The sequence below is a fragment of the Saccopteryx bilineata genome, chromosome X (assembly GCF_036850765.1).
Source record: "Saccopteryx bilineata isolate mSacBil1 chromosome X, mSacBil1_pri_phased_curated, whole genome shotgun sequence".
Taxonomy (NCBI): Eukaryota; Metazoa; Chordata; class Mammalia; order Chiroptera; family Emballonuridae; genus Saccopteryx; species Saccopteryx bilineata.
The window spans coordinates 73,884,220-73,912,154 of record NC_089502.1 but is presented as its reverse complement, the minus strand read 5'-3'; the positions used below and the strand labels follow the sequence as shown (position 1 = coordinate 73,912,154).

General features: G+C 40.3%; 1 protein-coding gene across 1 annotated transcript in view; it reads left to right on the top strand.

Annotated features, from left to right (window-relative positions):
- The window catches only part of OPHN1 (oligophrenin 1), a 332,026-nt gene that overhangs the window by 277,115 nt on the left and 26,976 nt on the right, over positions 1–27,935 (top strand). Inside the window, exon 20 of the mRNA XM_066248964.1 lies at positions 22,641–22,785. Coding sequence (XP_066105061.1) covers positions 22,641–22,785 — 145 coding nt within the window. The remainder of the gene's footprint in view (positions 1–22,640; positions 22,786–27,935) is intronic.

The window sequence follows — 27,935 nt, the reverse complement described above, 5'->3', positions numbered from 1 at the left end:
AGTAGAATGTAGGTTTATTTTATCTGCTGAGAGTAAGGGAAAAGAGTGTAGGGCTGAAAGCATAAAGAGACTAAGAGAAGGTTTAGAACAGTATGAAAAGGGAAGAGCTGATGAAGGACACACTGAAGGGCTGTTATTAAAGGGAAATACACACCGTAAATCTGAAGTGGTACCATCCCAGGCGAGGCTTTACACCTACAACACTGCCCAACAGCCAGTATGTAGAATGAGGAAAGACTAATTATGTGCTGCTTTCAGCATTGGTGCTTTTAGGGAATTGCAGAAAATAAACAGGGAGCAAAAATGCAGAGGGTGTTAGTAGTTGTTCATTATTCACCATTTAGACCCAACTGAAAATGAGGGGAGGGAAGTGAGGGAATTGATGGACTGAGAAAAAGTGGAAGAATCAAAGAAACACAGGTCTCAGTGATGAAGACCAGGAATATGAAGAGCGAAAACACAAGATTTCTAGAAGGATCAGAAGTTGTCATCAGAGTTGGATACTAGTGTTTTGAATATCAGAGATGGAGCAAATTTCTAGGTGATAACAAGGATGTGTTAGCTAACACTTATAAAACCCTTATTATGTGCCAAACTCTGTTTGAAGCTCTTTATACATATTAGGACATTTATACCTCATTTCACATAAGAAAACCCAAGGCACAGAGAAGCTGTGACTCATGCAGGGTCAAAGCGTAAGTGTGAAAGTTCAGATTTGGAACTAGACAGTTCAGATGTATATTCTACTACCTCCAGTATTTGTTATGTTCATGAAAATGGGTGCCTGGAATAGAGGTAATGACCATTGCTGATGAGAAGGCCAGAGACCTTGGAGGCAAGAATTGCTGAACCATCATTCACATAGACCATGATTTTGTGTTAGAGCATATTCCTAATCCTAGCATTTGGGGGTCAGATCATGCATTTTGTATGCTTGACTAGTAGTAGTTTTATCTTTGTCCTGAAGGCAGTAGGAGCCATGGAAGCTCACTGCATGATTCATTGCATTTTAAATGTTCTAATTAATTTACAAGTAGACACAAGACTGACACTAGCATGTAGTCTTTCATCAGTAATCTAACACACCAGAATTTCTTGGTCATTCTATGTCAGTTTTAGGGGAAACACTAACTTCGGTTTTATCAGAAAATCCATTTTTTATAAATGACCTCAATCCTTACTGAGTTCATAAAAGTGTGTTTGTTTTTTGTGAGTTTGGTCACGATGTCAAAAGCATCATCTGTGGCGTGATTTGAAGAGCAATTAAAGTGCTGGTTATTTGTCATACCCATGATCCAATGGGAGATTATGCTTACTAACCAGTGATCAGCTTTTGAGTGAAATTGTTAGACCCTTGCATAAACAACTGCTACTTGTGTTAATTAATTAAAGTGTTGACCTTTGAATGACACTAGAGATGTACTCTGACCATGTTTTCTAAACAAAGACACAGTAACCAAGGATCTTTCTGATTTATGAATTTATTCATATGAAACATATGGAGATATGAAATGAAGTCCCAGGTTATTATACATCTATCAAATTGCTTCTTTTGAAAAAAAGCAAAATGATACGTTCCAGAAAATCTGGACCTTGTAGGTGTAACCTCATAGGGTGGTTGTAAGGATTAAAAGAGATAGTATATATGAGAGCTGATGCTGCCCAACAAGTATCGGGGATTATATGTTCCAGCCAAGCTGTTCAGTTAATGGGATATGATTTTCAGTTGACATATATTATAATGTTAATAATGTGTGTTTTTTCCTTTCTACTTGCTCTTTAATAGAAAAGGGCTTAAACATATTGATTTTAAGTTTCTGTCATCCTCTCCCTTCAGCTTCTCTTTTAAGAATACCTAGTCTAAATAAAATTTAAATGCATTGAAAGAATTAATAACTTAAAGCAATTCATTTCTAAGTTTTTAAAAAGAAATTTTAAAAAAGATTTTGTTTATTGATTTTAGAGAGGGAGGTGGCAGGGGGAGAGGGAGCGGGAAGTATCAACTCATAGTGGTTGGTCGTTGTATGTGCCTTGACTGGGCAAGCCCAGGGTTTCAAACAGTGACCACAGCATTCTAGGTCGATGCTTTATGCACTGCAGCACCACAGGTCAGGCTTAAAAAGATTCTTTTAAACAATTTGAATCATCTTCTCTAAATTATTTATTTTCTGGTGGGTAGGTAAGTGATGGAAGAAGATCTACCACTGCATTGATCCCTAGAACAAAGCTAGTCATTCTTAAGTTCTCTGTTCCCATCTCATTGAGGGTTATGTACTGGATGCTACTACCCTGAGACACAGAGGCAATTTAAGCTGACAGAGGAAAGTTCTCTGTTAGGAATTATAGGGGAAGAGAGAGGTTAACTCTGCAGGCAGTTCTTAGCAATTTAGTTTTGAGGACAGTGAGTTATTTCACTTAAGGGGACAAAATACTACGGGATAGATCCAGTTGAATATTAGAACCTTCTGGAAAGTGAGCTTGAAGATGTTCTGATCCAGACTGTTCATTTTACATGAGGTCCTTTTTTGTATTTCTCTACTTCTGTTCCCCCTCAATTAGATTTTAGAACTTTAACACATCTACCCACCTACCCCCACAGTTCTTCCCAACTATATAGTTTATAAAAGAACTCAGCAGCCCTAAAGTCTTGCCAGTTGTTTCACTTGTGCTTTGCAAAATTGTCTTCTCAATTACACATTTATTATTGGCCATTTTGCTCCTTTACCACTGCTGAGATCATTGGGTTGGAACTAAGAACCAGTGGTTCTGCCTCTTTAGGCTTAGATTTTTATTCAAAGAACATGCAATCAGGCTATGTGCCCAGTGTGGGGCAATGCACTTCTATCTCTTTTAGCCCTTATTCTAACTCTGTGAATGATGGATATTATTATTTGCATGTTTTTTAGCTTTGGAAACAAAGGCACTGATTGTGGTAATTGGCAAAACCAAGATTTAAATCTAGCTCTATTGGGTTAAAGCTGCATGTCAGGGCATGAGGATCTGTTTTAAGTGAGCTGCTAAAGACAATAATGAGTTGTACTTGTCTTTGCATCACTGAGGTTAACTTAGCTCTTCTAACATCGCTTGAGTTCTTTCCTTGTTTCCAATCTTTCTTTTTTTTTTTTCATTTTTCTGAAGCTGGAAACAGGGAGAGACAGCCAGACAGACTCCCGCATGCGCCCGACCGGGATCCACCCGGCACGCCCACCAGGGGCGACGCTCTGCCCACCAGGGGGCGATGCTCTGCCCATCCTGGGCGTCGCCATGTTGCGACCAGAGCCACTCTAGCGCCTGGGGCAGAGGCCACAGAGCCATCCCCAGCGCCCGGGCCATCTTTGCTCCAACGGAGCCTTGGCTGCGAGAGGGGAAGAGAGAGACAGAGAGGGAAAGCACGGCGGAGGGGTGGAGAAGCAAATGGGCGCTTCTCCTGTGTGCCCTGGCCGGAATCGAACCCGGGTCCTCCGCACGCTAGGCCGACGCTCTACCGCTGAGCCAACCGGCCAGGGCCCAATCTTTCTTTTTTTTACTGGATTGGAGGCTACTTTTTAATCTTGTAAGACCTTGCTTTACTGCCTTAACTGTAGTATTCTGGAAGAATAACTATTTTAAGGTAAATTAGGAAATCTGTTACCAATGTATGTGAAAATGGATTTTAACCTTATCTCTAAAGATGGTTAGAAACCATGGTTGAGGCAACTGAATGGTTCAGTCTTTGCTGTAGACGTGGATGGCTGAGGGCAGTTCTTCCTGTAAATTGGTCAGAGACAGCTGGGTTTATGGGAACTCAAATGCTGCCTATGTTCCCAAATGGCCAAGTAGGACCTTGGCCAGGAAAAACCCAACACCGTGGCTGTGTAATGGATTTGCAGAGGCAAACAAGAGTCCTTTTAAAGAACTACTTTGATTTATGTATTTTTCAGATACACAGTGTAGCAACCCAGAAGGAACATTCTAGTGGTAGTCTGATATTCCTTTCTCTCTGAAATGTGGTTTATATATATATTTTGGTGTGTGCCACTAGAGGGCAGCAAGAGAAAAGATAAATATGTCCCTCTTCCTCTTTTTGAAAGGGTAGGTAGGTTGTTAGGTAGATATTGAAAAATAGAAGTACATATAAATAAGTATTTATGCTTCACAGATTTACATTTTATGTATTTTAAAGTATACCCCTAGGCACACATACACATACACATGCCACAAGAGAGGAACAAAGACAGAGAGAAAATCTAAGCCAGATATCTACTTCATTGCCTTTAATTTAGGAAATGACCTAGTTAAGCTAAAAGTTATTTAAAATAACACATTTATTAGCCTGTACATATGAGGACATTTTCAGATTTTAATATGTAGTTAGGTGGCGATTTGGCAGACGTTTTCAAATGAATTTTCGGAAAAACCCTCTTTAAGCGGTGAATATGAAGAGCAAAATGTAATCTGGAGAAAATGTCTGAGTAGAAAATAATATTAAGATTGAGAAATTTGAGATGTGTTTATTAGTCATAGTGAATCTTTGAAAGTGTCTTTAAGTTTTCAATTTTGCCTAAATCAGGAAGATCTTTCACACATTTTCCAAAGGTCTAGTTCTTTCAGCTTTGAAATGAGGTAAGGACCTGTCGGAAATGAATAAGCATCACAAGCCTGATGAGACAGTGTGATGAGCGTGGGATGCAACTGTGAGCTAGGGTTTACCCCCAACGTCAGAGAGCTGAAACATTCCCTATTAGTCACCCTTTTGATTCTCCTCACCCTAAGAATTATCCTTAAGATTTAGCAAAAGCAAAAAATACCTTCTGCTTCCTTTTCTTCTCTCCATCTGGTACTAAAATAATAATTATAAATGGTAACATTTAGCATTTATTAAGAGCCTGCTGTGTGCCATGCAACTGTGCTAAAATTTTGACATTCAACATCTCATTGAATCCTCAGAACTTTTACAAAGTAATCTCTAATTCTACTTAAAGGTGAATTGATGCCAAAGGGGATTAAATTTCTTATGGACTTTCAAAATTATATATCTGTTTTTATTGTATTTTGAGCAAGGAAGGAAGAGAGAGAGAGAGAGAGAGAGAGAGAGAGAGAGAGAGAGAGAGAATAACTATAGGATCAGATTTTTGAGAATTGGAAAAAGATCTCCAAGATTATATAGTCATTTTTGTTTCAGTGATCAGAGTCTAAATAATGCAGAAACTTTGACCTGTAATACCAGAAGGCTAGAGAGCTAGTTATATTTTGGCAGCCACACTTGAAGCAGACTTGGGTCCTCAGTCTGGTGACACTGCCTATGGGAATTTCAGAATCCAGAAATTGGTGGAGGAGCACTGAAATTAGGGAAGATTTTCCTTTGCTCTGAGATTTTGGGAATGATGGCTGTATCACTGCTACTTTCTTGGATTAAGACTTCTTAAAATAATTTTGAAATGCCCAGGCTACCTCTGCCCACTTTCCAAACATCCCTGGAGGGGAGAATATTATGGAAAGAATAATAAAATAGTTTTAGAACCAGACAACGGCCCTGAGGTTGCATCCCAGCTCCATCCTTTGCTCACTGGGTGGTCTTCAAAGATCCTGTCTGCCTCCCTGAGCCTTTCCTCCCTCATATTAGAAAAGAAACTAATAATTAGGCCTTTCTCACTTAGTTGGGAAGAGTCAGTGAGATAATATGTCAAGTACTTTGTACATAGTGTTTCCCACCAAATTTTAATACCTCTCCATGCCCTATACTGCCACCCATTTACTGTACTGAATGGAGATTAACTTTATCTTAATTATGGTATCCTTCCAATCCTTTTATCTTGTTTCTATTAGGTTTTTATAGTCAAAGTCCTTAGACCATTTTTTTCTTCTAGGGCCATTTTTTTTTTTTAAGATTTTATCAATTGCTTTTACAGAGAGAGGAGAGGGAGGGACAGGGAGTGAGAAGTATCAATTCATAGTTGCTTCACTTTAGTTTTCATTGGCTGATTGCTTGTCATATGTGCCTTGACCAGGCAAGCCCAGGGTTTTGAACCAACGACCTCAGCATTCCAGGTTGACACTCTATTCATTGTGTTACCACAGGCCAGGCCTATTTTTATATTTAATTTAAGACTTTATTTATTCATTTGTGTGTGTGTGTGTGTGAGAGAGAGAGAGAGAGAGAGAGAGAGAGAGAGAGAGAGAGAAAGAGAGAGAGAGAGAGGAAGAGAGAAAGAGAGAGAAGGGGTAGGAGCAAGGAAGTATCAATTATTGTATGCGCCTTGACCAGGCAAGCCCAGGGTTTCAAACCAGAGACCTTAGTGTTCCAGGTCCATGCTTTATCCACTGCACTACCACAGGTCAGGCCCATTTTTATGTTTAATTGATGGTTGTTAATGATACAGAAATTCTTTACTTTCCAATCCTGAAAGCATCCTAAATAGATCTAAAAGTAAAATTCCACTTGAAATCTGTCATATTTTTCTTAGTAGAAACTGCATAATCCATGCCAAGGGGATGAAGGTGTCCTTGTTAGGATCTGACTCTGTGCGCTCGCTCTCTCTCTCTCTCTCTCTCTCTCAGTTTCTCCTCCCAGGGCCACTGCCTGGGGGTCTGTACCAACAGACGGAGCATGAGTTATGGGCCTGTTAGATACATAGGTGGGCAGTGTACTGCAGTGGGAGTACAGCACTGTTTCGTGTGGAAGGTCCTGTGCTTTATGGGAATAGGGCACCAAATTGGGGATTACAAATCTTGGGTTCTGGTCTCAGTTCTACTACCTACTGGCTTTGAGGCCTTGGGTGGTAAGTCACTTACCTTTTTGAGCAACAGTTTTCATAAGTATAATATATGGGGAGACTACATAGGATTCTAGAATACTACATCTAGAAGGACCTTAAAGACTGTTGCAGAGACCAAAGACAGAGATGATGACAGTCCTTTTACAAAAACTTTGGCTCTTTGTAACAACAGACATGACATTTTCAAAGTTCTGTGCATACTCTAAGAAAACTTGTTGACACGCTTGATGTTCAAAATGGTCTCTGCCAAATGCTAAGAGCTCATTATTTTTGACCCATCACCACCTTTGTTTTTAATGAAGCTCAGAGTACACTGTTTGCTAATATAGCCAGCCCCCAGAAAGGGCAACACAGCCTCAGCCGGAATGTAAGTGGAGACTCAGTAGAAATCTGGGATTCATCAGGGCCAAGTCCTGTAGCTTTGATTTATGGAAAGGCAAGATACTTTTTGAACAATGTGATATTTGCAGCCTTGAAGCAGCATCTGGCAAGAATCTGGGTAGTTAGTTGCTGCTGAGTTCTGCCAAAATTTCCAGGAGTTTGAATGAGTCTGGATATCCTGGCTTTTGGCAGTTGAAAAATGATTGTCTTGTATTTAAGTTGTTCTCTTTCACACCTGAAGGCATGAGAGAGGAGAAAGCAGAATGGAGTTACTTTGTGACTGAACTCAGGCCAGTAGTCCACAAACCCCCTTTCCAGTGAAGGTGATATTTGTCTTGCTTGTGTCTCAAAGCCCAACAAATGTTATTGTCCAGCTTTGGTTCTCCTGAGCCTTCAGGAAAAGAATCACTGGGAGTTGGCCCCCTGGCTACAACTCCAGGCGACAGCCGAAACTCAACAGAGCAAAGTAGATTTCCTTGGGTATTTCATTTTCTTAGACCAGGGTTTTAAAATTCAATTTAACTAACATTCACTCAATGCTAACCATGTTTTCGAAAAAGCAAACAGCACTGACTTGCCCAATTCTGCTGAGTATGTCCTCTGGGATTTTTCCTGAAGTCACTATCAAAAACTACAAAACCCTAAGTGTTCTTAACCCGTCTGCAGAAAGCCAAATCTTTCTGTCCTCAGGCAAAACTTCTTTTGCCTGATACTGTTTTCATCCAAGGAATTATTTTTTTAAAACTTAAAATGTTTCTTTCTGTGTTACACAGTGGAAAGACTGTTAACCTTGAAGTCAGACACATCTGAATTCATATCATACCCCTGCCCCTTGCTATCAGGTGACCTTGGGCAATGCACTCTTTCTTCATAGCCAACCCATGGCCTCAAATCCCCTCCCTAGTCTCCTTCCTAGTAAATTGGCTCAGTCCATCTATAAGTTAGAATTCTGCTTGGTTTTTCAGCTGTGGAAGAGCTGCTTCAGTGTTCAGAGGAAGGAAAATGAGGGCTTATTTCCTGTCAAGTTTTAATCATCTCTTCAACTTTTCATTTATGTTTCTAGTTATTCTCTTCTCCTTTAATCCTCTGAAAAAGGTAGATAGAGGGATTAATTCTGTGGTAGAATTTCGGAATGTGCTAGTTTATGAACCATGTCCCTTAGTTCAAAATTCTCTTTGGAAGTTCAAAGAAAGGAATTTGTGAACAATCAGTAAATGAGTTAATGTATGTAAAGCACTTAGAACTGTACTGTTACAGAGTAGACATTGTACAGGAAGGTGTTTACTATTAAAAACAGTTCTGACACATGGCTTGAAATTGGGAAAAACTCATTCCACCAAATCCATATTTTAGGCAGTCTGTTGGGTCAGCAGCTGATCCCACCGATCACGCCTCCTCCTGCCACTGCTCTCATTCCCCTTTGCAATGATTGTGTGAGATGCCGAAGAGTGAGTTTTGTCTATTCCACTTGGTATTTGGTCCCATCCTTCCCTAGAAGAAAGCCAGCCCCACACACTAGTTTCCCATTCATTTGGGCTTTGTTTCTTCCACCTTCAAAGAGCGTATTGTTATTCATTTCATAGCGTATGCTCAGAATAAGTCTTTTCATGAATACCCAAGAAGTCAATAGGGAATTGAACAGAACAGGCAGAGTTTCTTTTCTAGGGTCTCTCTTAACTCCTTTTTCATCTCTAAAAGTTTTCTCATTAAAATCGGCTGTAAAAAAGTAAGTCCACAGATCATGGGCCCGTCGTCTCTTATCTCCTAAGAGAAACTGAAGATTTTCCCTCTAAGACCACTGGTTTTATCTGCATTTTGTAGTCCTATTTTCAAAGAACTAGTGATACCTATTAATTTAATAAATACGCACTAAATTTTCATTACATACCAGCACAGTTCTAGGCACTAGTGACATGCCTGTAAACAAAATAGGCCCTATTTCATGGATTCTCTATTCCACCGGGAGAGACAAACATACCAATGATTTGATATATTTGTCAGGTAGTGATAACTGCTCTGAAGTACAATAAGAAAGGTAAGAGATTGTTATCTTACTGAAGGTGATGCTACTGCTATTTCAGCGGTGAACTGAATAAAGCAGGGGAATGAGCATGGTAGATGCCTTGGTGAAGAGCAGACCCAGAAGCAGTGCAGAGTCCCTGAGGCAGAAGTGTCCTTGACATACGGAACAACAAAGAGGCCAAAGTGGCTGGAATTGAGTGAGCAAGGAGGATCATTTACTTTGTTACCCTCCTCAAAGGGAAAGGAAGTAATAGATGGGTTAAAACTTATCATTTAGAATAGATATGTGAAGTGTGGCCTTTGGAGGGCTCACAAAACAGAGAGACAGATAAGTGGAATCTTCCACCACAGTAATTGCCAGCATTTCCACATTAAAGCTTGGCTCCAGGGTTTACATCTGTAGGCCAGCTTTGGGGAAGATGTTGCAATCCATGTTGACTGTAGGGTTATCCAGGCCATGTTTTAATTTTAGAGAGGATACACAATAGGAAGTGGCCCCCTCTGTTTTTGGGGTTGTTTTTTTTTTTTTTTGCACTTTTCTTATTTAGAGAGTGTATGATTTGAAGCCTACTGAGCATCTTCTCTGAGTCCTGCCCATTGGCACATTGGCAAAACTGGTCTCAAAGGCTCCCAAACAATGTCTCAGTTACTTTGGGGAGACAAGGGCTATAGACTGCACTCTTTCCAGATGAAAGTAGCAGCTCTCAGTACTAACCCTAGAAGTTGGTGAGCCCATCTTGGGGGTTGGGTAGCTCCTTGAAGAACAGCAGGCTGTGAGGAAAGAGGTTTGTTAATGAGAAGTGAATAATTTATATAATGGAGGAGGAAAATAAAATCATTTAATCTGGAAGAGACCTTGGAGAAACATCAGGTATTAAGTCCACAATCTCTGATTTGCATAGCAGGTAACCACTTCACCCCTTACCATCTTATTGCTCAGAGATCAACCTCCCTTCCTCCTCTACTTCCTCCACTCTCTTTCTTCATCTTCTCTGTCCCTCCCTCCTCTTCTAAGGAAACATGGATTTTTAAATCCTTGTTAGGATTGCTAATAGAATAGTTACCATTTGCTGAGCATTTAATATGCCCTAGACTAGGCTCTTTACATACATTTTCTCAATCTGCACAACTTTCTGAGCTGGGTGGTGTCATTGTCCTCATTTTACAACTGAGGTTTGGGAAATGCAAATTGAGCCTCAAGATTGAAGCTCATGTAGTTTAATAAACACCTCACCCAACATTGTTTAGCTAGGAAGTGGCAAAGCTTCAACACAACTTATTCTGATTCAAAGCTCACTTTTTCTTTATTTAAGTATAGTTGGTATACAGTCTTTTATTAGTTAAATCAATTTCAGGTATACAATGTAATGATTTGACATATTTGTTACTTACTATGTGGTCACCCAACTAATTCTAGTAATCATTTGCCACCATACAGACATCTCAATATTTGTTGACTATATTCGCATTCTCCTTTTCACCCATCACCTCACACCCTCTCTTCTGGTAGTCATCTCTTTGGTCTCTCAGTTTTGTCTGTTTTATTTTTTATTTATTTGTTTTATTTTTTTGATTCCAGATATAAGTGAAACCATACAATAGTTCTCTTTTTCTACCTGAGTTATTTCATGTAGTATATCACCCTCTAGGTCCATCCATGTTGTCCCAAATGGCAAGATTTTATTCTTTTTATTGCTATGTGATATTCTATTGTGTATATACCACATCTTTTTTATCCAAACATCTAGGTTTCTTCCATACCTTGGCTACTGTAAATAATGATTCAGTGAACATAGCATGTGTGTTTTTGTTTTCTTTAAATAAATATTCAGAAGTAGAATTGCTGGGTGGTGTAATAGTTCTATTTTTAGTTTTTTTGAGGAATCTTTTTCCTGGTTTCTATAGTGGCTGCAACAGTTCACAGTTCCATCAACAGTGCACAAGTGTTCCCTTTCCTCCACATCATCGCCAGCATGTTTTTGTTGACTTTTTGATAATAGCCGTTTTGTCTAGAGTGAGGTGATATCGCATTGTGTGTGTGTTTTTAATTTTATCTATTGATTTTAGCATGAGAGGTAGGAAGGGAGGGAGAGAATATGAGAGAGACAGAGAAAGAGAGAGAGAGAGAGAGAAGCACCAATCTGTTTCTGTATGTGCCGTGACCGGTGACGGGTTGAACTGGTAATCTCTGTGCTTGGGGATGATGTTCCCACCAACTGAGTTATCCAGCTAGGGCTCATTGTGATTTTGATTTGCATTTCCCTATTATTAGTAATGCCAATCATCTTCTTTTTATATAAATTTTTATTAAATTTAATAGGATGACATCAATAAATAAGGGTATATATGTTCAAAGAAAACATCTTCAGGTTATCTTGTCATTCAATTATGTTGCATACCCATCACCCAAACTCAGATTGTCCTTCCTCACCTTCTATCTGGTTTTCTTTTTTTTTTTTTTTTTTTTTTCTTTTTTCATTTTTTCTGAAGCTGGAAATGGGGAGAGACAGTCAGACAGACTCCCGCATGCGCCCGACCGGGATCCACCCGGCACGCCCACCAGGGGCGACGCTCTGCCCACCAGGGGGCGATAATCTGCCCATCCTGGGTGTCGCCATGTTGCGACCAGAGCCACTCTAGCGCCTGGGGCAGAGGCCACAGAGCCATCCCCAGCGCCCGGGCCATCTTTGCTCCAATGGAGCCTTGGCTGTGGGAGGGGAAGAGAGAGACAGAGAGGAAAGCACGGCGGAGGGGTGGAGAAGCAAATGGGCGCTTCTCCTGTGTGCCCTGGCCGGAATCGAACCCGGGTCCTCCCCACGCTAGTCCGACGCTCTACCGCTGAGCCAACCGGCCAGGGCCTATCTGGTTTTCTTTGTGCCCCACCTGCTCCCCCTCCCCCTCTCCCTCCCTCTCCTACCCCTCCCACACCCTTGTCCATGTCTCTTAGTCTTGTTTTTATGTCCCACCCATGTATGGAATCATGCAGTTCTTAGTTTTTTCTGATTTACTTATTTCACTCCATATAATATTACCAAATCCATTCATTTAGTTGTAAATGATCCTATGTCATCATTTCTTTTTTTTTTTTTTTGTATCTTTCTGAAGCTGGAAATGGGGAGAGACAGTCAGACAGACTCCCGCATGCACCCAACCGGGATCCACCCGGCACGCCCACCAGGGGCCACGCTCTGCTCACCAGTGGGCAATGCTCTGCCGTGACCAGAGCCACTCTAGCGCCTGGGGCAGAGGCCAAGGAGCCATCCCTAGCGCCTGGGCCATCTTTGCTCCAATGGAGCCTTGGCTGCGGGAGGGGAAGAGAGAGACAGAGAGGAAGGGGGGGTGGAGAAGCAGATGGGCGCTTCTCCTATGTGCCCTGGCCGAAAATCGAACCCGGGTCCCCTGCACGCCAGGCTGACGCTCTACCGCTGAGCCAACCGGCCAGGGCCCCTATGTCATCATCACTTATGGCTGAGTAGTATTCCATAGTATATATTTACCACATCTTCTTTATCCAGTCATCTATTGAAGGGCTTTTTGGTTGTTTCCATGTCTTGGCCACTGTGAACAATACTGCAATGAACATGGGGCTACCTGTGTCTCTACGTATCAGTGTCTCTGAGTTTTGGGGGTATATACCCAGAAGACGTATTGCTGGGTCATATGGTAGCTCCATTTTCAGTTTTTTTGAGGAACCACCATACTTTCTTCCATAATGGTTGTACTACTTTACATTCTCACCAACAGTGGATGAGGGTTCCTTTTTCTCCACAGCTTCTCCAACACTTGTTATTACCTGTCTTGTTGATAATAGCTAATCTAACAGGTGTGAGGTGTTATCTCACTGTAGTTTTGATTTGCATTTCTCTAATAACTAATGAAGATGAACATCTTTTCATATATCTGTTGGCCATTTGCATTTTTTCCTAAGAGAAGTGTCTGTTCATGTCCTCTTCCCATTTTTTTATTGGGTTGTTTGTTTATTGTTGAGTTTTATGAGTTCTTTGTATATTTTGGATATTAGGCCCTTATCTGAGCTGTTGTTTGAAAATATTATCTCCCATTTAGTTGGCTGTCTGTTTATACTTTTGTTAGTTTCTTTTGCTGAGCAAAAACTTCTTAGTTTGAAGTAGTCCCATTCATTTATTTTTGTCTTCACTTCCCTTGCCTTTGGAGTCAAATTCATAAAATGCTCTTTAAAACCAAGGTCCATGAATTTAGAACGTATGTCTTCTTCTATGTACTTTATTGTTCCAGGTCTTATGTTTAGGTCTTTGATCCATTTTGAATTAATTTTAGTACAAGGGGACAAGCTATAGTTGAGTTTCATTCTTTTGCATGTGTCCTTCCAGTTTTCCCAGCACCATTTATTGAAGAGGCTTTCTTTTCTCCATTGTGTATTGTTGGCCCCTTTATCAAAAATTATTTGACCATATATATGTGGTTTTATTTCTGTACTTTCTATTTTATTCCATTGGTCTGAGTGTCTGTTTTTCTGCCAATACTATGCTATTTTGATTGTTGTGGCTCTATAATATAATTTGAAGTCAGGTATTTTAATGCCCCCAGCTTCATTCTTTTTCCTTAGGATTGCTTTGGCTATTCAGGGTTTTATAGTTTTATATAAATCTGATGATTTTTTGTTCCATTTCTTTAAAAAATGTCATTGGAATTTTGATGAGAATTGCATTAAATTTGTATATTGCTTTGGGTAATATGGTCATTTTGATTATATTTATTCTTCCTATCCAAGAACAAGGAATATTTTTCCATTTCATTGATTCTTTTTCAATTTCCCTTAACAATGCTTTGTAGTTTTCGTTATATAGGTCCTTTACATTCTTTGTTATGTTTATTCCTAGGTACTTTTTTTGTTGTTTTTGCAATCGTGAAGGGAATTATTTTTTTGAGTTCATTTTCTAATGTTTTTGTTGGCATATAGAAAGACTATAGACTTTTCTTTCTTTTTTTTTTTTTTTTGCATTTTTCTGAAGCTGGAAACAGGGAGAGACAGTCAGACAGACTCCCACATGCGCCCAACCGGGATCCACCCGGCACGCCCACCAGGGGCGATGCTCTGCCCACCAGGGGGTGATGCTCTGCCCATCCTGGGCGTCGCCATGTTGCGACCAGAGCCACTCTAGCACCTGAGGCAGAGGCCACAGAGCCATCCCCAGCGCCCGGGCCATCTTTGCTCCAATGGAGCCTTGGCTGCGGGAGGGGAAGAGAGAGACAGAGAGGAAGGTGCGGCGGAGGGGTGGAGAAGCAAATGGGCGCTTCTCCTATGTGCCCTGGCCGGGAATCGAACCCGGGTCCTCCGCACACTAGGCTGACGCTCTACCACTGAGCCAACCAGCCAGGGCCGAAAGACTATAGACTTTTATATATTAATTCTGTATACTGCAACCTTACTGTATTGGTTTATTTTTTCTAGTAATCTTTTTGTGGAATCTTTGGGGTTTTCAATGTATAGGATCATATCATCTGCAAAAAAGTGAAACCTTTACTTCTTCTTTTCAGATATGGATGCCTTTTATTTCTTTATCTTGTCTGATGGCTCAGGCTAGAACTTCTAGCACCACGTTAAATAAGAGTGGAGGGAGTGGACAACCCTGTCTTGTTCCTGATTTAAGGGGGAAAGTCCTCAGTTTTACGCCATTTAATATGATGTTAGTTGATGGTTTATCATATATGGCCTTTATCATGTTGAGATATTTTCCTTCTATACCCATTTTGTTGAGTGTTTTAAGTATAAAGTTGTGTTGTATTTTATCGAATGCCTTTCCTGTATCTATTGATAAGATCATGTGGTTTTTGTTCTTTGTTTTGTTGATATGGTGTATTACGTTAACCGTTTTACGTATGTTGAACCATCCTTGAGATTCTGGGATGAATCCCACTTGATCATGATGTATTATTATTTTAATATGTTGTTGTATTTTATTTGCTAGTATTTTGCTTAGTATTTTAGCATCTGTATTCATTAGAGATATTGTTCTATAGTTTTCTTTTTTTGTGGTGTCCTTGCCCAGTTTTGGTATGAGGGTTATGTTGGCCTCATAAAATGTATTTGGAAGTATTGCTTCTTCTTCAGTTTTTTGGAAGACTTTGAGTAGAATAGGAACCAAGTCTTCTTTGAAGGCTTGATAGAATTCACTAGCATAGCCATCTGGGTCTGCACTTTTATTTTTGGGGAGGTTTTTAATAGTATTTTCTATTTTTTCCCTGCTAACTGGACTGTTTATGCTTTCTACTCTTCATGACTCAGTCTAGGAAGGTTGTATTTTTCTAGGAATTTATCCATTTCTTCTAGATTGTTGAATTTAGTGGCATATAGTTTTTCATAGTATTCTACAATAATTCTTTGTATATCTATGATGTCTGTGGTGATTTCTCCTCTTTCATTTTGGATTTTGTTTATATGAGTCCTTTCTCTTTTTTCCTTGGTGAGTCTTGCCAAGGATTTGTCAATTTTGTCGATCTTTTCAAAGAACCAGCTCCTTGTTTTATTAATTTTTTTCTATAGTTTTTCTGTTCTCTATTTCATTTATTTCTACTCTGATTTTTTTTATTTCCTTTCTTTGGCTGGTTTTGGGTTGTCTTTGTTTTTGTTTTTTTTTCTAATTCCTTAAGGTGTGAAGTTAAGTTGTTTACTTAGGCTCTCTTGTTTGTTCATATAGGCCTGAAGTGATATGAACTTCCCTCTTATTACTGCTTTTGCTGCATCCCAGAGATTCTGATGTGCCGTATTGTCATTTTCATTTGTCTGTATATATCTTTTGATTTCTTTGCTTATTTCTTCTTTGACCTACTCTTTTTAAAAAGTATGTTGTTTAGTTTCCACATTTTTGTGGGTATTTTCCCCTCTTTTTTGCAGTTGAATTCTAGTTTTAAGGTTTTATGATCAGAAAATATGCTTGGTGCAATTTCAATTTTTCTGAATTTGCTGTTATTGTTGTGGCCCAACATATGGTCAATTCTTGAGAATGTTCCATGGACACTAGAGAAAAATATATACTCTGTCCCTTTGGGATGAAATGTCCTGTAGATGTCTATCATTTCCAATTGCTCTAGTGTTTTGTTTAAGGGCAATATTTCTTTATTGATTTTCTGTTTGGATGAACGATCTAGAGCCACCCGCGATGTATTGAGGTCTCCAAGTATGATTGTATTTTTGTCAGTTTTTCTTTTTACGTCAATAAGTATATATTTTGGTGCTCCTTGGTTTGGTGCATATATATTAAGGATTGTTATGTCTTCTTGATTCAGTGTCCCCTTAATCATTATGAAATGACAATTTTTGTCTCTGATTACTTTTGCTGTCTTGTAGTCTGCATTATTAGATATGAGTATTGCTATACCTGCTTTTTTTCTGGATGTTATTTGCTTGGAGTATTGTTTTCCAGCCTTTCACTTTGAATTTGTTTTTATCCTTGTTGCTTAGATGTGTTTCTTGTAGGCAGCATACAGTTGGATTTTTTTAATCCATTCTGCTACTCTGTGTTTTTTAATTGGTGTGTTTATTCCATTTACATTTAGTGTAATTGTTGACACTTGAGGGTTTCCTATTGCCATTTTATAAATTGCTTTCTGTTAGTTTTTTTTTTTTCATTTTTCTGAAGCTGGAAACAGGGAGGCAGTCAGACAGACACCCGCATGTGCCCGACCAGGATCCACCTGGCATGCCCACCAGGGGGCGATGTCCTGCCCCTCTGGGGCATCGCTCTGTTGCATCCAGAGCCATTCTAGCACCTGAGGCAGAGGCCACAGAGCCATCCCCAGCGCCCAGGCTATCTTTGCTCCAATGGAGCCTCGGCTGCGGGAGGGGAAGAGAGAGACAGAGAGGAAGTAGAGGGGGAGGGGTGGAGAAGCAAATGGGCGCTTCTCCTGTGTGCCCTGGCCGGGAATCGAACCTGGGACTCCTGCACGCCAGGCCGACGCTCTACCGCTGAGCCAACCAGCCAAGGCGCTTCCTGTTAGTTTTGTATCTTGTTTGATTCTTCTCTTTTATTTTTCTATCATTTGTTTTTGTTTGGTTGTAATCCATACTTCTTTCATCTGTTACTACCTTTTTTAAGTCATGTGCTTCTGTGGTGGTTTTTCTAAGGGTGGTTACCATTAAGTAATGAAAAGGGTACCTATCATGTTTATTGTAGTACACTATCTTATGAGTGCTTCTGCACGCCATTGTCCTTTGCTACTGTTATTCTCCGTCCTCTCCCCCCCTTTTATTTTTGTTGTCACAGTTTAAATTTGGTATTATTATGTTCTTGGTGAAGCTTTTACTTGTGGTTTTGTTGTTTGTATCTGGTTGTAAAACCCCCTTCAGTATTTCCTGAAGTGGGGGTTTTCTGATGATAAATTCCCTCATCTTTTCTGTATCTGTAAATGTTTTTATTTCTCCTTTGTATTTGAAGGATAGCCTTGATGGGTATAGTATTCTTGGCTGGAAGTTCCTCTCTTTCAGAACTTTAAATATTGGGGTCCACTCTCTTCTAGCTTGTAGAGTTTCTGCTGTGAAACCCAATGATAATCTAATGGGCCTTCCTTTATAGTTGTATTCTTCTTTTCCCTGGCTGCCTTGAGAATTTTTTCTTTGTCATTGGTTTGTGCCAATTTCATTATGCTGTGCCTTGAAGTAGGTTTGTTGGGATTAAGAAAACTCTGTGTTCTGTTTGCTTCTTGAATTTGAGGCTTTAGTTCTTTCCACAGGCTTGGGAAGTTCTCGTCCATTATTTGTTTGAATATATTTTCCATTCCATTTTTCTCTCTCTTCTCCTTCTGATATACCTATTATTCTTATGTTAGTCTTTTTGATGAAGTCAGACAATTCCTGTAGGGCTTTCTCATTTTTTAAAATTTTTGAGTCTCTCTCTTCTTCTCTCTGTTGTGCCTCAACTTGCTTGTCTTCTATGTCACTAATCCTATCTTCTATCTGACCTGTTCTATTAGCTAAGCTTGTTACCTCATTTTTCAGTTCATGAATTGAGTTTTTCATCTCTGTTTGATTTGTTTTCATAGTTTCGATTTCCTTGGTAATATATTCTTTGTGTTCCTTGAGTTGTTTTTTGAGCACCCTAAATTGACTTTCTGTGTTGTCTTGTATACCTCTGAGTATTTTTAGGATTTCTATTTTAAATTCTCTGTCATTTAACTCCAAGATTTCCCATCTATTAAATTTTTTCTCCATAGATTTTTCCTCATCTATCTGTACTACATCTCTGTCTTTTGTATCCATGATATTTGATTTCCTTTTCCCTAATGGCATCTGATGGTGGTTTTGTTAATAACACTAATGAGTATTAATAAAGAGTAAAAAGTAAAAAAATTGAAGGAAAATAAAAAGTAAAAAAAGTATTATTTCTTTTTATCTTTTTTTTCTCTTCCTCTTTGAGAAAATACCATGAAAAACTATGAATTATATTGTGCTAAATGGAACAGAAACTACCTATAATGGAGGACCTGAGTTGGGGAGAAGTGATAAAGGGGAAAAAAAAGAGGTAGGGACACACAAAATGCAAAAAAGGAAAAAATTTGGATCAAGAATAAAATGATTTGCTTGTAAATGATGGTCAACTGAGAGATATAATGAAAAGAATAAGAGGGAAACAAGAAAAAGAAAAACAATGCTATTGTATTAAGTGGAACAAAAACTAGATAGAATCGAGAGCTGGGGCTGGAGGGAATGCTATTGAGTTAAAAAGTGAAGTGAAAAGCACACAAAATGACACACACAAAAAAATTTGAGTTCCACATAATATAATTTGTTCATGAGTGAGGATCAAATGAGAGGAAACGTAAAGGAGAAAAGAAGAAACTAAGAAAGAGGGAGAAAGAAGGAAAAGGGAAAAAAGAATAGAGAGTTAAGGGTTTTGGAGTGTAACCCTCATAGAGAGAAAGGAAGAAGAAAAGAAAAAAAAGGGAAATGTAACACTTATGGGTAATGTAGTTCAAGATGAAGAGAAAAGAGTAAGATGAGCAGAAAATGACCAAGGTAGAAGAAAAGAAAATAAAGACAAGAAGATGACAGAAACAAAAGAAAAGTGGAAAAAGTTATAAATGCTGTGGATTTTTCTTGAGTTTGAGAGGTTCTCTTCTTCCTTTTTCTTTCTTCTTTCTCTTCCTGGTCAGTGGCTCTGTACCCCAGACTCTGCCCCTGTGGCACACTTAGGTAGAGATTTGCAGTTGATGAATCTCTATGATGATTTCATATAGTAGGCTTCAGTCTCGTTGGTAGTCAGGGCTTGTTAGCATTCGCAGGCTCCAACAATGGGAGAGTCCGTTTTCCTGGAGCCTCTCTCCTAGTGTCTCCTTCCTGAATTAGCAACCTGATGATTCAGCTATGAGGTTGCCACTGCCTTTGCCTGGAGAGTAAGGGGCTCAAAGAGTTGGCACATCCCCACTCTATCCCCACTCAGCACAGGGCTCTGGGTAAGGCTCTGTCAGTCAGAACCGCCAGTTTAATCAGGCAGGGTTGGGAGCCAGTTGCTCTCATGGTGCCATTCTATGAGCCTCCAGGCATGTCCAGTATGCCTCTGCACTCTGTGAGACCTCTCTCCCCAGGCTTTTTGCACTTTGTAACCTGTTTTAGCTGGGAAGAAGATGCCCTAGTTGCTGCCTGCAGAACAGGAGGTCTTAAAAGCTGCCCAGTCCCTCTTTTTAACATACAGCCCTGAGTATGAAAGCTCTGCCAATCGGAGCCACCAGCTTAAGCAGGTAGGGGTTCGTGTTGACTTCTGTTCAGTTCCCCAGGTATATCTAGTTAAATTTGCCTTTGTGTTCCATGGGATTGTTTCCTGCAGGCTTCTTCCTTGTTAAAAAGCCTACAGCCTATCCTGCCTAACTTCTTCAGTGTTCTCTGAGGTTTGTTCCGAAGGAATGTGTTTTTCACCCTGTATTAGCTGACAGGAAGTTGCCCCCGCCCCTACGTGCATAGCAAGAGGCACTAAAAAATATCATGTGTCTTGTCTTAGATTGCTAATCTGAGAGAGACCTTGTGAATTAGAGCCACGTAAGTCAGTTGGGAGGTGAGCAGACTGTGGGTTAAGCTAATTTCTGCAATTGGATCCACAGATCTGCTCCAGAGACAGACTGCAAGCAGCTTGCACTCCCCTCCCCCTAGCACTTCCATATTTTTTTCTTCCCCAGGAATGTACTTTATTAGCCTGGAGGAGGTGCCCTGGCCACCTGGAGAAGTTTGGGCTTAGGGAAGTTTGCTTTCGCACACTCCCTGCATGCTGTTGGGGAAGCAGGGACCACACTGAGACTCTGGTCGCAGCCCACACAGAGGCCTCTGACCTAGCTCCTCTGTCTGGGAACACAGGTGCCCACTCCCGGGGTGCTAGGAGGAACCTCTCGCACACTATCTGCACTTGCCAACCAGGATATAAGGGGTAATGGAGGCCACTGCTCACCAGCCTTTGCTGGGGTCCTGCGTGGGCATTAGCTTGCATGGGATGAGTCGCTGTGGGCACACTCTTTCCTCGGCTTGGATGTCTGCACTTCAGCCTGATTCCCTCCACGCCCCCAGCCCCCACTCTCTCTCAGTTCCAAGTGAAAGCAGCCCTTGCTCAGGTTAGTGAGGAAGGCAGAGTATTCCATTCTCTGTCTTATTTCCTACAGGGTTGACTATATATTTAGCCATTTTTTTGCTTGATCATACCTTCATGTTCAGTGTGTGGGACTTCCAGACACTCCAAGGATAGATTTTTCTGTCACTGGTTGTAGAACTTGTTGAAATTTTGGGGAGAGGTATCAAAAGCACTCCTCATGGCGCCATTTCTCTCTGCTGAGCATCTTTTATTATGACTGTTGACCTTCCATATGCCTTCTTTAGAGAAATGTCTTTTCATGTCCTTTACCCATTTTTCAAAGGGATTGTTTACTTTTTTGTTATTGAGTTATATTAGTTTTTTTACATTTTTTATATCAACCCCTTCTCATATTTTTGGTGTGTCTTTGACAGAGACAGAGAGAGAGACAGAGAGAGGGACAGACAGACCAGAAGGCAGAGAGATGAGAAGCACCAATTCTTTGTTGTGGCACCCCACTTGGTCATTGATTGCTTTCTCATATGTGCCTTGACCGGGGGGCTACAGCAGACTGAGTGACCCCTTGCTCAAGCCAGTGACCTTGGGCTCAAGCTGGTGAGCCTTGCTCAAACCAGATAAGCCTGTGCTCAAGCTGGCGACCTTGGAGTTTTGAACCTAGGTCTTCCGTGTCCCAGTCCGATGCTCTATCCACTGTGCCACCACCTGGTCAGGCTTATCAGATATCTTATTTGCAAATATATACTCCTATTCTGTAGGTTGTCTTTTTGTTTTGTTTAAGATTTCCTTCACTGTGGACAAATTTTTTACTTTTATGAAGTTTTACTTTTTCTTTTGTTTCTTTTGCTTGAGGGGATGCATCAAAAAAGATGATACTCAGATTGATGTCAAAGAGTTTACTTACTATTTTTCTTTTAGGAGTTTTATGGTTTTAGGCCTTAAATTTAAATATTTAACCCATTTTATGTTTATTTTTTATATGATATAAGAGAGTGGTCCAGTTTCATAGCTGTCTTTTTAATCTCTATGTTATACTGTCTTTTTCTAATTCCAGTTGGAGAAGGAATAAATAAGAAAAGGCTCTGCCATTTCTGTTTGCAGTAATTATTGAGTTTGATTTCATCATTGCATTGAACACAGGTCACTTCCCTCTCTTACCACATATGTGTGTCCTCCCAGGGTGTGTGCACTCTGGCCAAAATGTCATTCTCTCCAGGGACATGTGAGACAGTATATAAAAATTCTAATCAAAGCTCTTCTTTTATTAAACAAACACTTTTTACATCTTACAGACACTGTGTTATTGCCGCCTCTTTTGAATAAGAAATGCATAAATGGCATGAAATTTTAAAAGAGTGCAATGATGTAGGAGTAAAAAATAAGTTTCCCTTCAGTCTTTCTTCAGCCACTGATTAATCCTGTCTTGAGGCAACAAAATAACCAGTTTCTGTGTGCCCTTTCAGAAATATTGAGGGCATGTGGGTTATTTTTAGTTCTCTCCACACCCCGCCCCTACCCATATAATGTAAGTGTATTTGAGTTTTCACTGGCTTCTCCCCGCACCCTGCTGAGTAGATGGTGCTCTCTCCATGTTACAGATGAGGAAGCTCAGGCTCAGAGATGGGAGGGAACTTGACTAAGGTTTCCCAGGCAGTAAGTGGAAAATCTAGTCCTAATGTTGGATTTTTTGTCTGTATTATTTCCTCCACACTGAGAAATGTCAGGTCCTGTGCCTCAGGCACAGTAGGAGACTTCTAACCACATTATGGTGGCTAAAGTGATTAGGACAATCTCCCCAATTCCTTTAGTCATTTCCGAGTTGCTATGGCAAACTCTAGGTGTGATGCTAGCGGGCATCAACAAGGAGTTAACTAACATTAGGGAGACAAAACCTTGATCTTTCTTATTGTCTCCTGGAATTATTTTCCCTTTACAGATATATTCAAGTCCACCTGAGGAAAGTGCTACACCCCCAGTGCCTCCACCTCGAGTGACAGCAAGAAGGCACAAGCCAATCACAATCTCCAAGCGCCTGCTGAGGGAAAGAACAGTTTTCTATGCTCCCACGGATGAAAGTGAAGGTCAGTGCTAAAATTTATCAATAGCTTCTTAACAGTTATTAGGCACAAAGTAGGTAGAATTGGAGTTGTGGCTTTTTTTCTACATGTAAAGGTAGACTTTTCCTGGCTCCTGGGCCACATAAAGCAAGATTTAAAAAATTTGTGCCCAGAGAGCAAATTAGTCCTTTGGCAGTGGATACGACAAGGATAAACCTGTAAAGCCACTCACCATGATCCCTTAGGAGGCCAGTAGAGGATCAAAGGTGCTCTTAGAGTTGTACTGCAGTACATCGAAATGGGTAAGCATTGCGCTTTCTGAATGTTCAGAGACTTTAATTTCAAATTCAGCTAACATGGAGGAGTGATGTCAGCAAGATGGCTAAAATAGCTGTTTCCAGACAATGTCCCCTCACAGTGACATCATTACAACAACCATCCATACATCGAAATTCCTTCATGAGAGCCATGGTAACCAGTTGAGAGATTATAAATAAGAAAAGGTCCATTGCATATGGTAGGAAGAATATTTTTGTATTACCCATGTCATTCCTTCCCCAAGATTATACAATGCAGTTTAAGGAAATTATCCTCCACATGAGGGGAGGAGAGTGAAGTAAGTACCCAATTTCATTATGGACCCTAGTGCCAGGCCTACCCCAGTGAACCTCATCACCAACCATTTCCTCAGTCACCCAATTTCCCAGGTGACCTCCATGGACCCAGGCTCCAGGCCTGCATCAGAACCAGGTAATTCCCTGCAGGTCCAGACTGCAAGCCTACCACAGTGTCAGGCTAGGTTTCTGGCCCCAGGTTCCAGGAAAGCCGTCATTTCTCTAGTTTCCATGATGGAACTACAGACTATGCCTCCAGGATGTCCTCCTATGGACTGAACCTGTAGGTCTACCCCAATGCCAAGACAGCCCCATGACCTCAGGCAGCAGGCTTGCCCACCAACTGACCTAGACATTGGTCCAACCTAAGTACTCTAGCACTAAGCCCACCTGTGGAGCCCATCAAATTGCCCACTCAGAATCTCTGGTGTGCTGACTGATAAAGGCTTTTCTTTGCCAAAGCCATTCTGTAAAGACTGGAAGATGTGCCTATTTCTTCAAATAGGCAAACACTAACAGGGTTTCATGGATGAGGAGTAACTAGATAAATATGACACCATTAGAGGAACAACATAAAGCACCAGGAACCAACCCAGTTGAAGCAAAATCTATGAACTGTCTTACAAGGAATTCCAAATAATTGTATTCATGATGCTCATAGAGCTGCAGGAGAGCACAGATGGACAGCTAAACAAAATTAAGCAAACAATACATGAGAAGTTCAAGAAAGTGATAGAAATCATAGGAAAGAACCAAACCCAAATCCTGGAACCAAAGAACACAATGACCAAACTGAAAAATTCAATAGAGAGCTTCAACTCAAACTTGATCAAGCAGAAAAAAAGAATTAGTGTGCATAAAGACAGGTCATTTGAAATTGTCCAGTCAGAGGAACAAAAAGAAAAAAAAAGATTGATAAAAAGTAAAGTAAACCTAAGAGACTTATGTGACATTATCTAAAAGTAAAGAAAACTTAAGAGACTTGTGTGACATTATCTAACACAGTAATATACATATCATGGGGGTTCTAGAAAGTGCAAAGAAAGAGAATTAGGGAAGAAAGTTTATTTAAAGATATAATGAAAGCCTGACCAGGCAGTGGCGCAATGGATAGAGCATTGGACTGGGATGCGGAGGGCCCAGGTTCGAGATCCTGAGGTCACCAGCTTGAGCACAGGCTCATCTAGCTTGAGTTAAAAAAAAAAAAAGCTCACCAGCTTGGACCCAAGGTCACTGGCTCAGGCAAGGGGTTACTTGGTCTGCTGAAGGCCCACGGTCAAGGCACATATGAGAAAGCAATCAATGAACAACTAAGGTGTCACAACACGCAGTGAAAAACTAATGATTGATGCTTCTCATCTCTCTCCGTTCCTGTCTGTCCCTATCTATACCCTCTCTCTGACTCTCTCTGTCCCTGTAAAAAAAAAAGATATAATGACAGAAAACTTACTAAATATGGACAAGCACGTAAGTATGTAAAGGAAGTATTAACATAAATGAAGAGAGAAATAGATAGAATAAAATAACAGTAGTGGACTTCAGTACCCCATTTTCAACAATGCATAGATCAACCCTATAGAAAATCAATAAGGAAACAGCTGACTTTTTTTTTGTATTTTTCTGAAGTGAGAAGCGGGGAGACAGAGAGACAGACTCCTGCATGCGCCTGACTGGGATCCACCTGGGGCAATGTGTCTGGGGCATTGCTCCGTTGCAACTAGAGCCATTGTAGCTCCTGAGGCGGAGGCCACAGAGCCATTCTCAGTGCCCGGGCAAACTTTGCTTCCATAGAGCCTTGGTTGCAGGAGGGGAAGAAAGAGGTAGAGAGAAGGGGAAGGGTGAAGAAGCATATGGGCACTCTGCCTGTGTGCCCTGTCTGGAAATCAAACCCAGGACTTTTACACACTGTGCCGATGCTCTACCACTGAGTCAACCAGCCAGGGCCTGTTCACATGCTTTTTATCTGTCTTCTCCATTAGAATGTAAGCTTCACTTTATTGCCATCCCTTAAAACAGCAGTTCTCAACCTGTGGGTCGTGACCCCGGCAGGGGTCGAACGACCAAAACACAGGGGTCGCCTAAAGCCATCGGAAATACATTTAAAAATGTATTGTATAATAAATATGTATTTTCCGATGGCTTTAGGCGATCCCTGTGTTTTTGTCGTTCGACCCCTGCCGGGGTACGGCCCACAGGTTGAGAACCGCTGCCTTAAAACAATTCCTATAAATTGCATGTGTTCAGTAAATACTTGTAGAATAAATAAATGGCTGAATAAGGAGTAATGAAAACAAAGGGATTGCCCAACTTAAGGGATCACCTCCTTCATAGAGCAAGGGAGGTGGCAGTTAGGAGAAAGTGGAAACATTGAATGTCTACTCTGCTGTTTTATAATCTCATTTTTACTGGATAAATTAATTTGTTGGTTTATTTATAATCTCTCCAAATATACACCAGAGAATATATTCTCTTTGCCAGAAGAAAATTTTTCACTCCATTTGTAGTACCAACACAGCATCTGGCATAAGTCGTCAATAAATATGTATAATAAATAAATGAACTGGGTGTCAATAACCTAAGGTCTAATTTCATCTTGGTCACCAGCTTGCTGAATGACTTGGGTTTGTCACTTCCCATTCTGGGATTCTGTTTGTCCCTGTGTGGGCTGAGGGCTTTTCACCATTTTGCTTTCCCATCAATAATGGATGAATGTTACAGTTTCTCCACATCTTTACCAACTCCTGTTTCTAAGAAAATATAAAATCAAAATTGAAAGTTTAGTGTGGCTGGATTATAGAAATCAATTTTAATTTTAATAATTTTATTTTTTAATGGGGTGACATCAATAAATCAGGATACATATATTCAAAGATAACAAGTCCAGGTTATCTTGTCATTCAATTATGTTGCATACCCATCACCCAAAGTCAGATTGTCCTCTGTCACCTTCTATCTAGTTTTCTTTGTGCCCCTCCCCCTCCCCCTTTCCCTCTCCCTCTCCTCCTTCCCCCCATAACCACCACACTCTAATCAATGTCTCTTAGTTTCAATTTTATGTCCCACCTACATATGGAATAATGCAGTTCCTGTTTTTTTCTGATTTACTTATTTCACTTCGTATAATGTTATCAAGATCCCACCATTTTGCTGTAAATGATCTGATGTCATCATTTATTATGGCTGAGTAGTATTCCATTGTGTATATGTGCCACATCTTCTTTATCCAGTCATCTATTGACGGGCTTTTTGGTTGTTTCCACGTCCTGGCCACTGTGAACAATGCTGCAATGAACACGGGCTGCATGTGTCTTTACGTATCAATGTTACAGAAACCAATTTTAGATGAAAAGTGTGGGTAGCAGGAGATGAGGTCGTTAGGGTGGGTTGGGCCTGTACCATGAAGGCCATGAATGTCATATTTAAGAATATGAACATTATTATTAGGGTGCAGAGGATCATAACTTTTTTTTTTTTTTGCAGGGACATGCATTATTGTATATGTTTTTAGAATATCCCTTTAAGTTCATTATGAAAAGCAGAGAGGATTAGAGAAACTAGAGGTAGAGAGACCAGAGAGGGGACTGCTGATTGGCAAGATCTAAACTGGAGCAACAACAGCCTAGACAGATTCAGGAGAGGTTAAGGAGGTGGAGGACAGAGCTTATAAGGTATGTGAAGGAGTCCATGATGATGGTTGGAGGACTCACTAAAATGCTATATACAAGTGAATTAACAAGTTTTGGGGGGAAATGATGAAATACTACTGGTAAAGAACCATGAGAAGAAGGATTGGTTCCTTCTCAGAGCAGTGTTCAGCCAGCTTACAGGAAGTACAATATTAAGGCACACAAATGAGCTTTGGAATAAGATGAATGCAAACTGCTGTGCTGCCATTTAGTAACTGTAGAAACTGGGCAAATTACTCACCCTCTCTAAGCCTCCAATGCCTTCACTATAAAATGGATCTCAGTATACCTAGCTGACATAGGAAGTGATGGGGACTCAATGCGTATGGGTCCACTCCTACTTAGATGTCTGTCATTCAAAAGATAACAAGCCATGAAATCAGCACAGCTTTGGTTCAGATTTGAGCCACAGCAGTCTGACCCAAGGTTTTACTCCCATACACTCAATTTTTATTATGTTATTTAGCTTCCTTTTTATTCATTTAACACTATACCAATGCTATATATCTTCCTCATTCAATGCAAATAAATATACAGAAAAGGAAAGAAACTAAAAAAAGAAAGAAAACAGCTTCAGTGTCTTTCGATAGATGAATAGATAAAGAAAATGTGACGTTGAGCCTTAAAAGGAAGGACATCCTGCCATTTGCAACAATATGGATGAACCTGGAAGACATTATGCTAAGTGGAATATACAAGACACAGAAAGAGAAAAAATGCATGATATCATTGCACCCCAGTGACAAAGTTCATCTTCTTGAACACAGCATTCATGGCCTTCATGATATGGCCCCAAGCCACCCTAACAACCTTATTTCCTGCTACCCACCTCTTTCATTTAAAATGGACTTCTGTGATCCAGCCACACTAAATT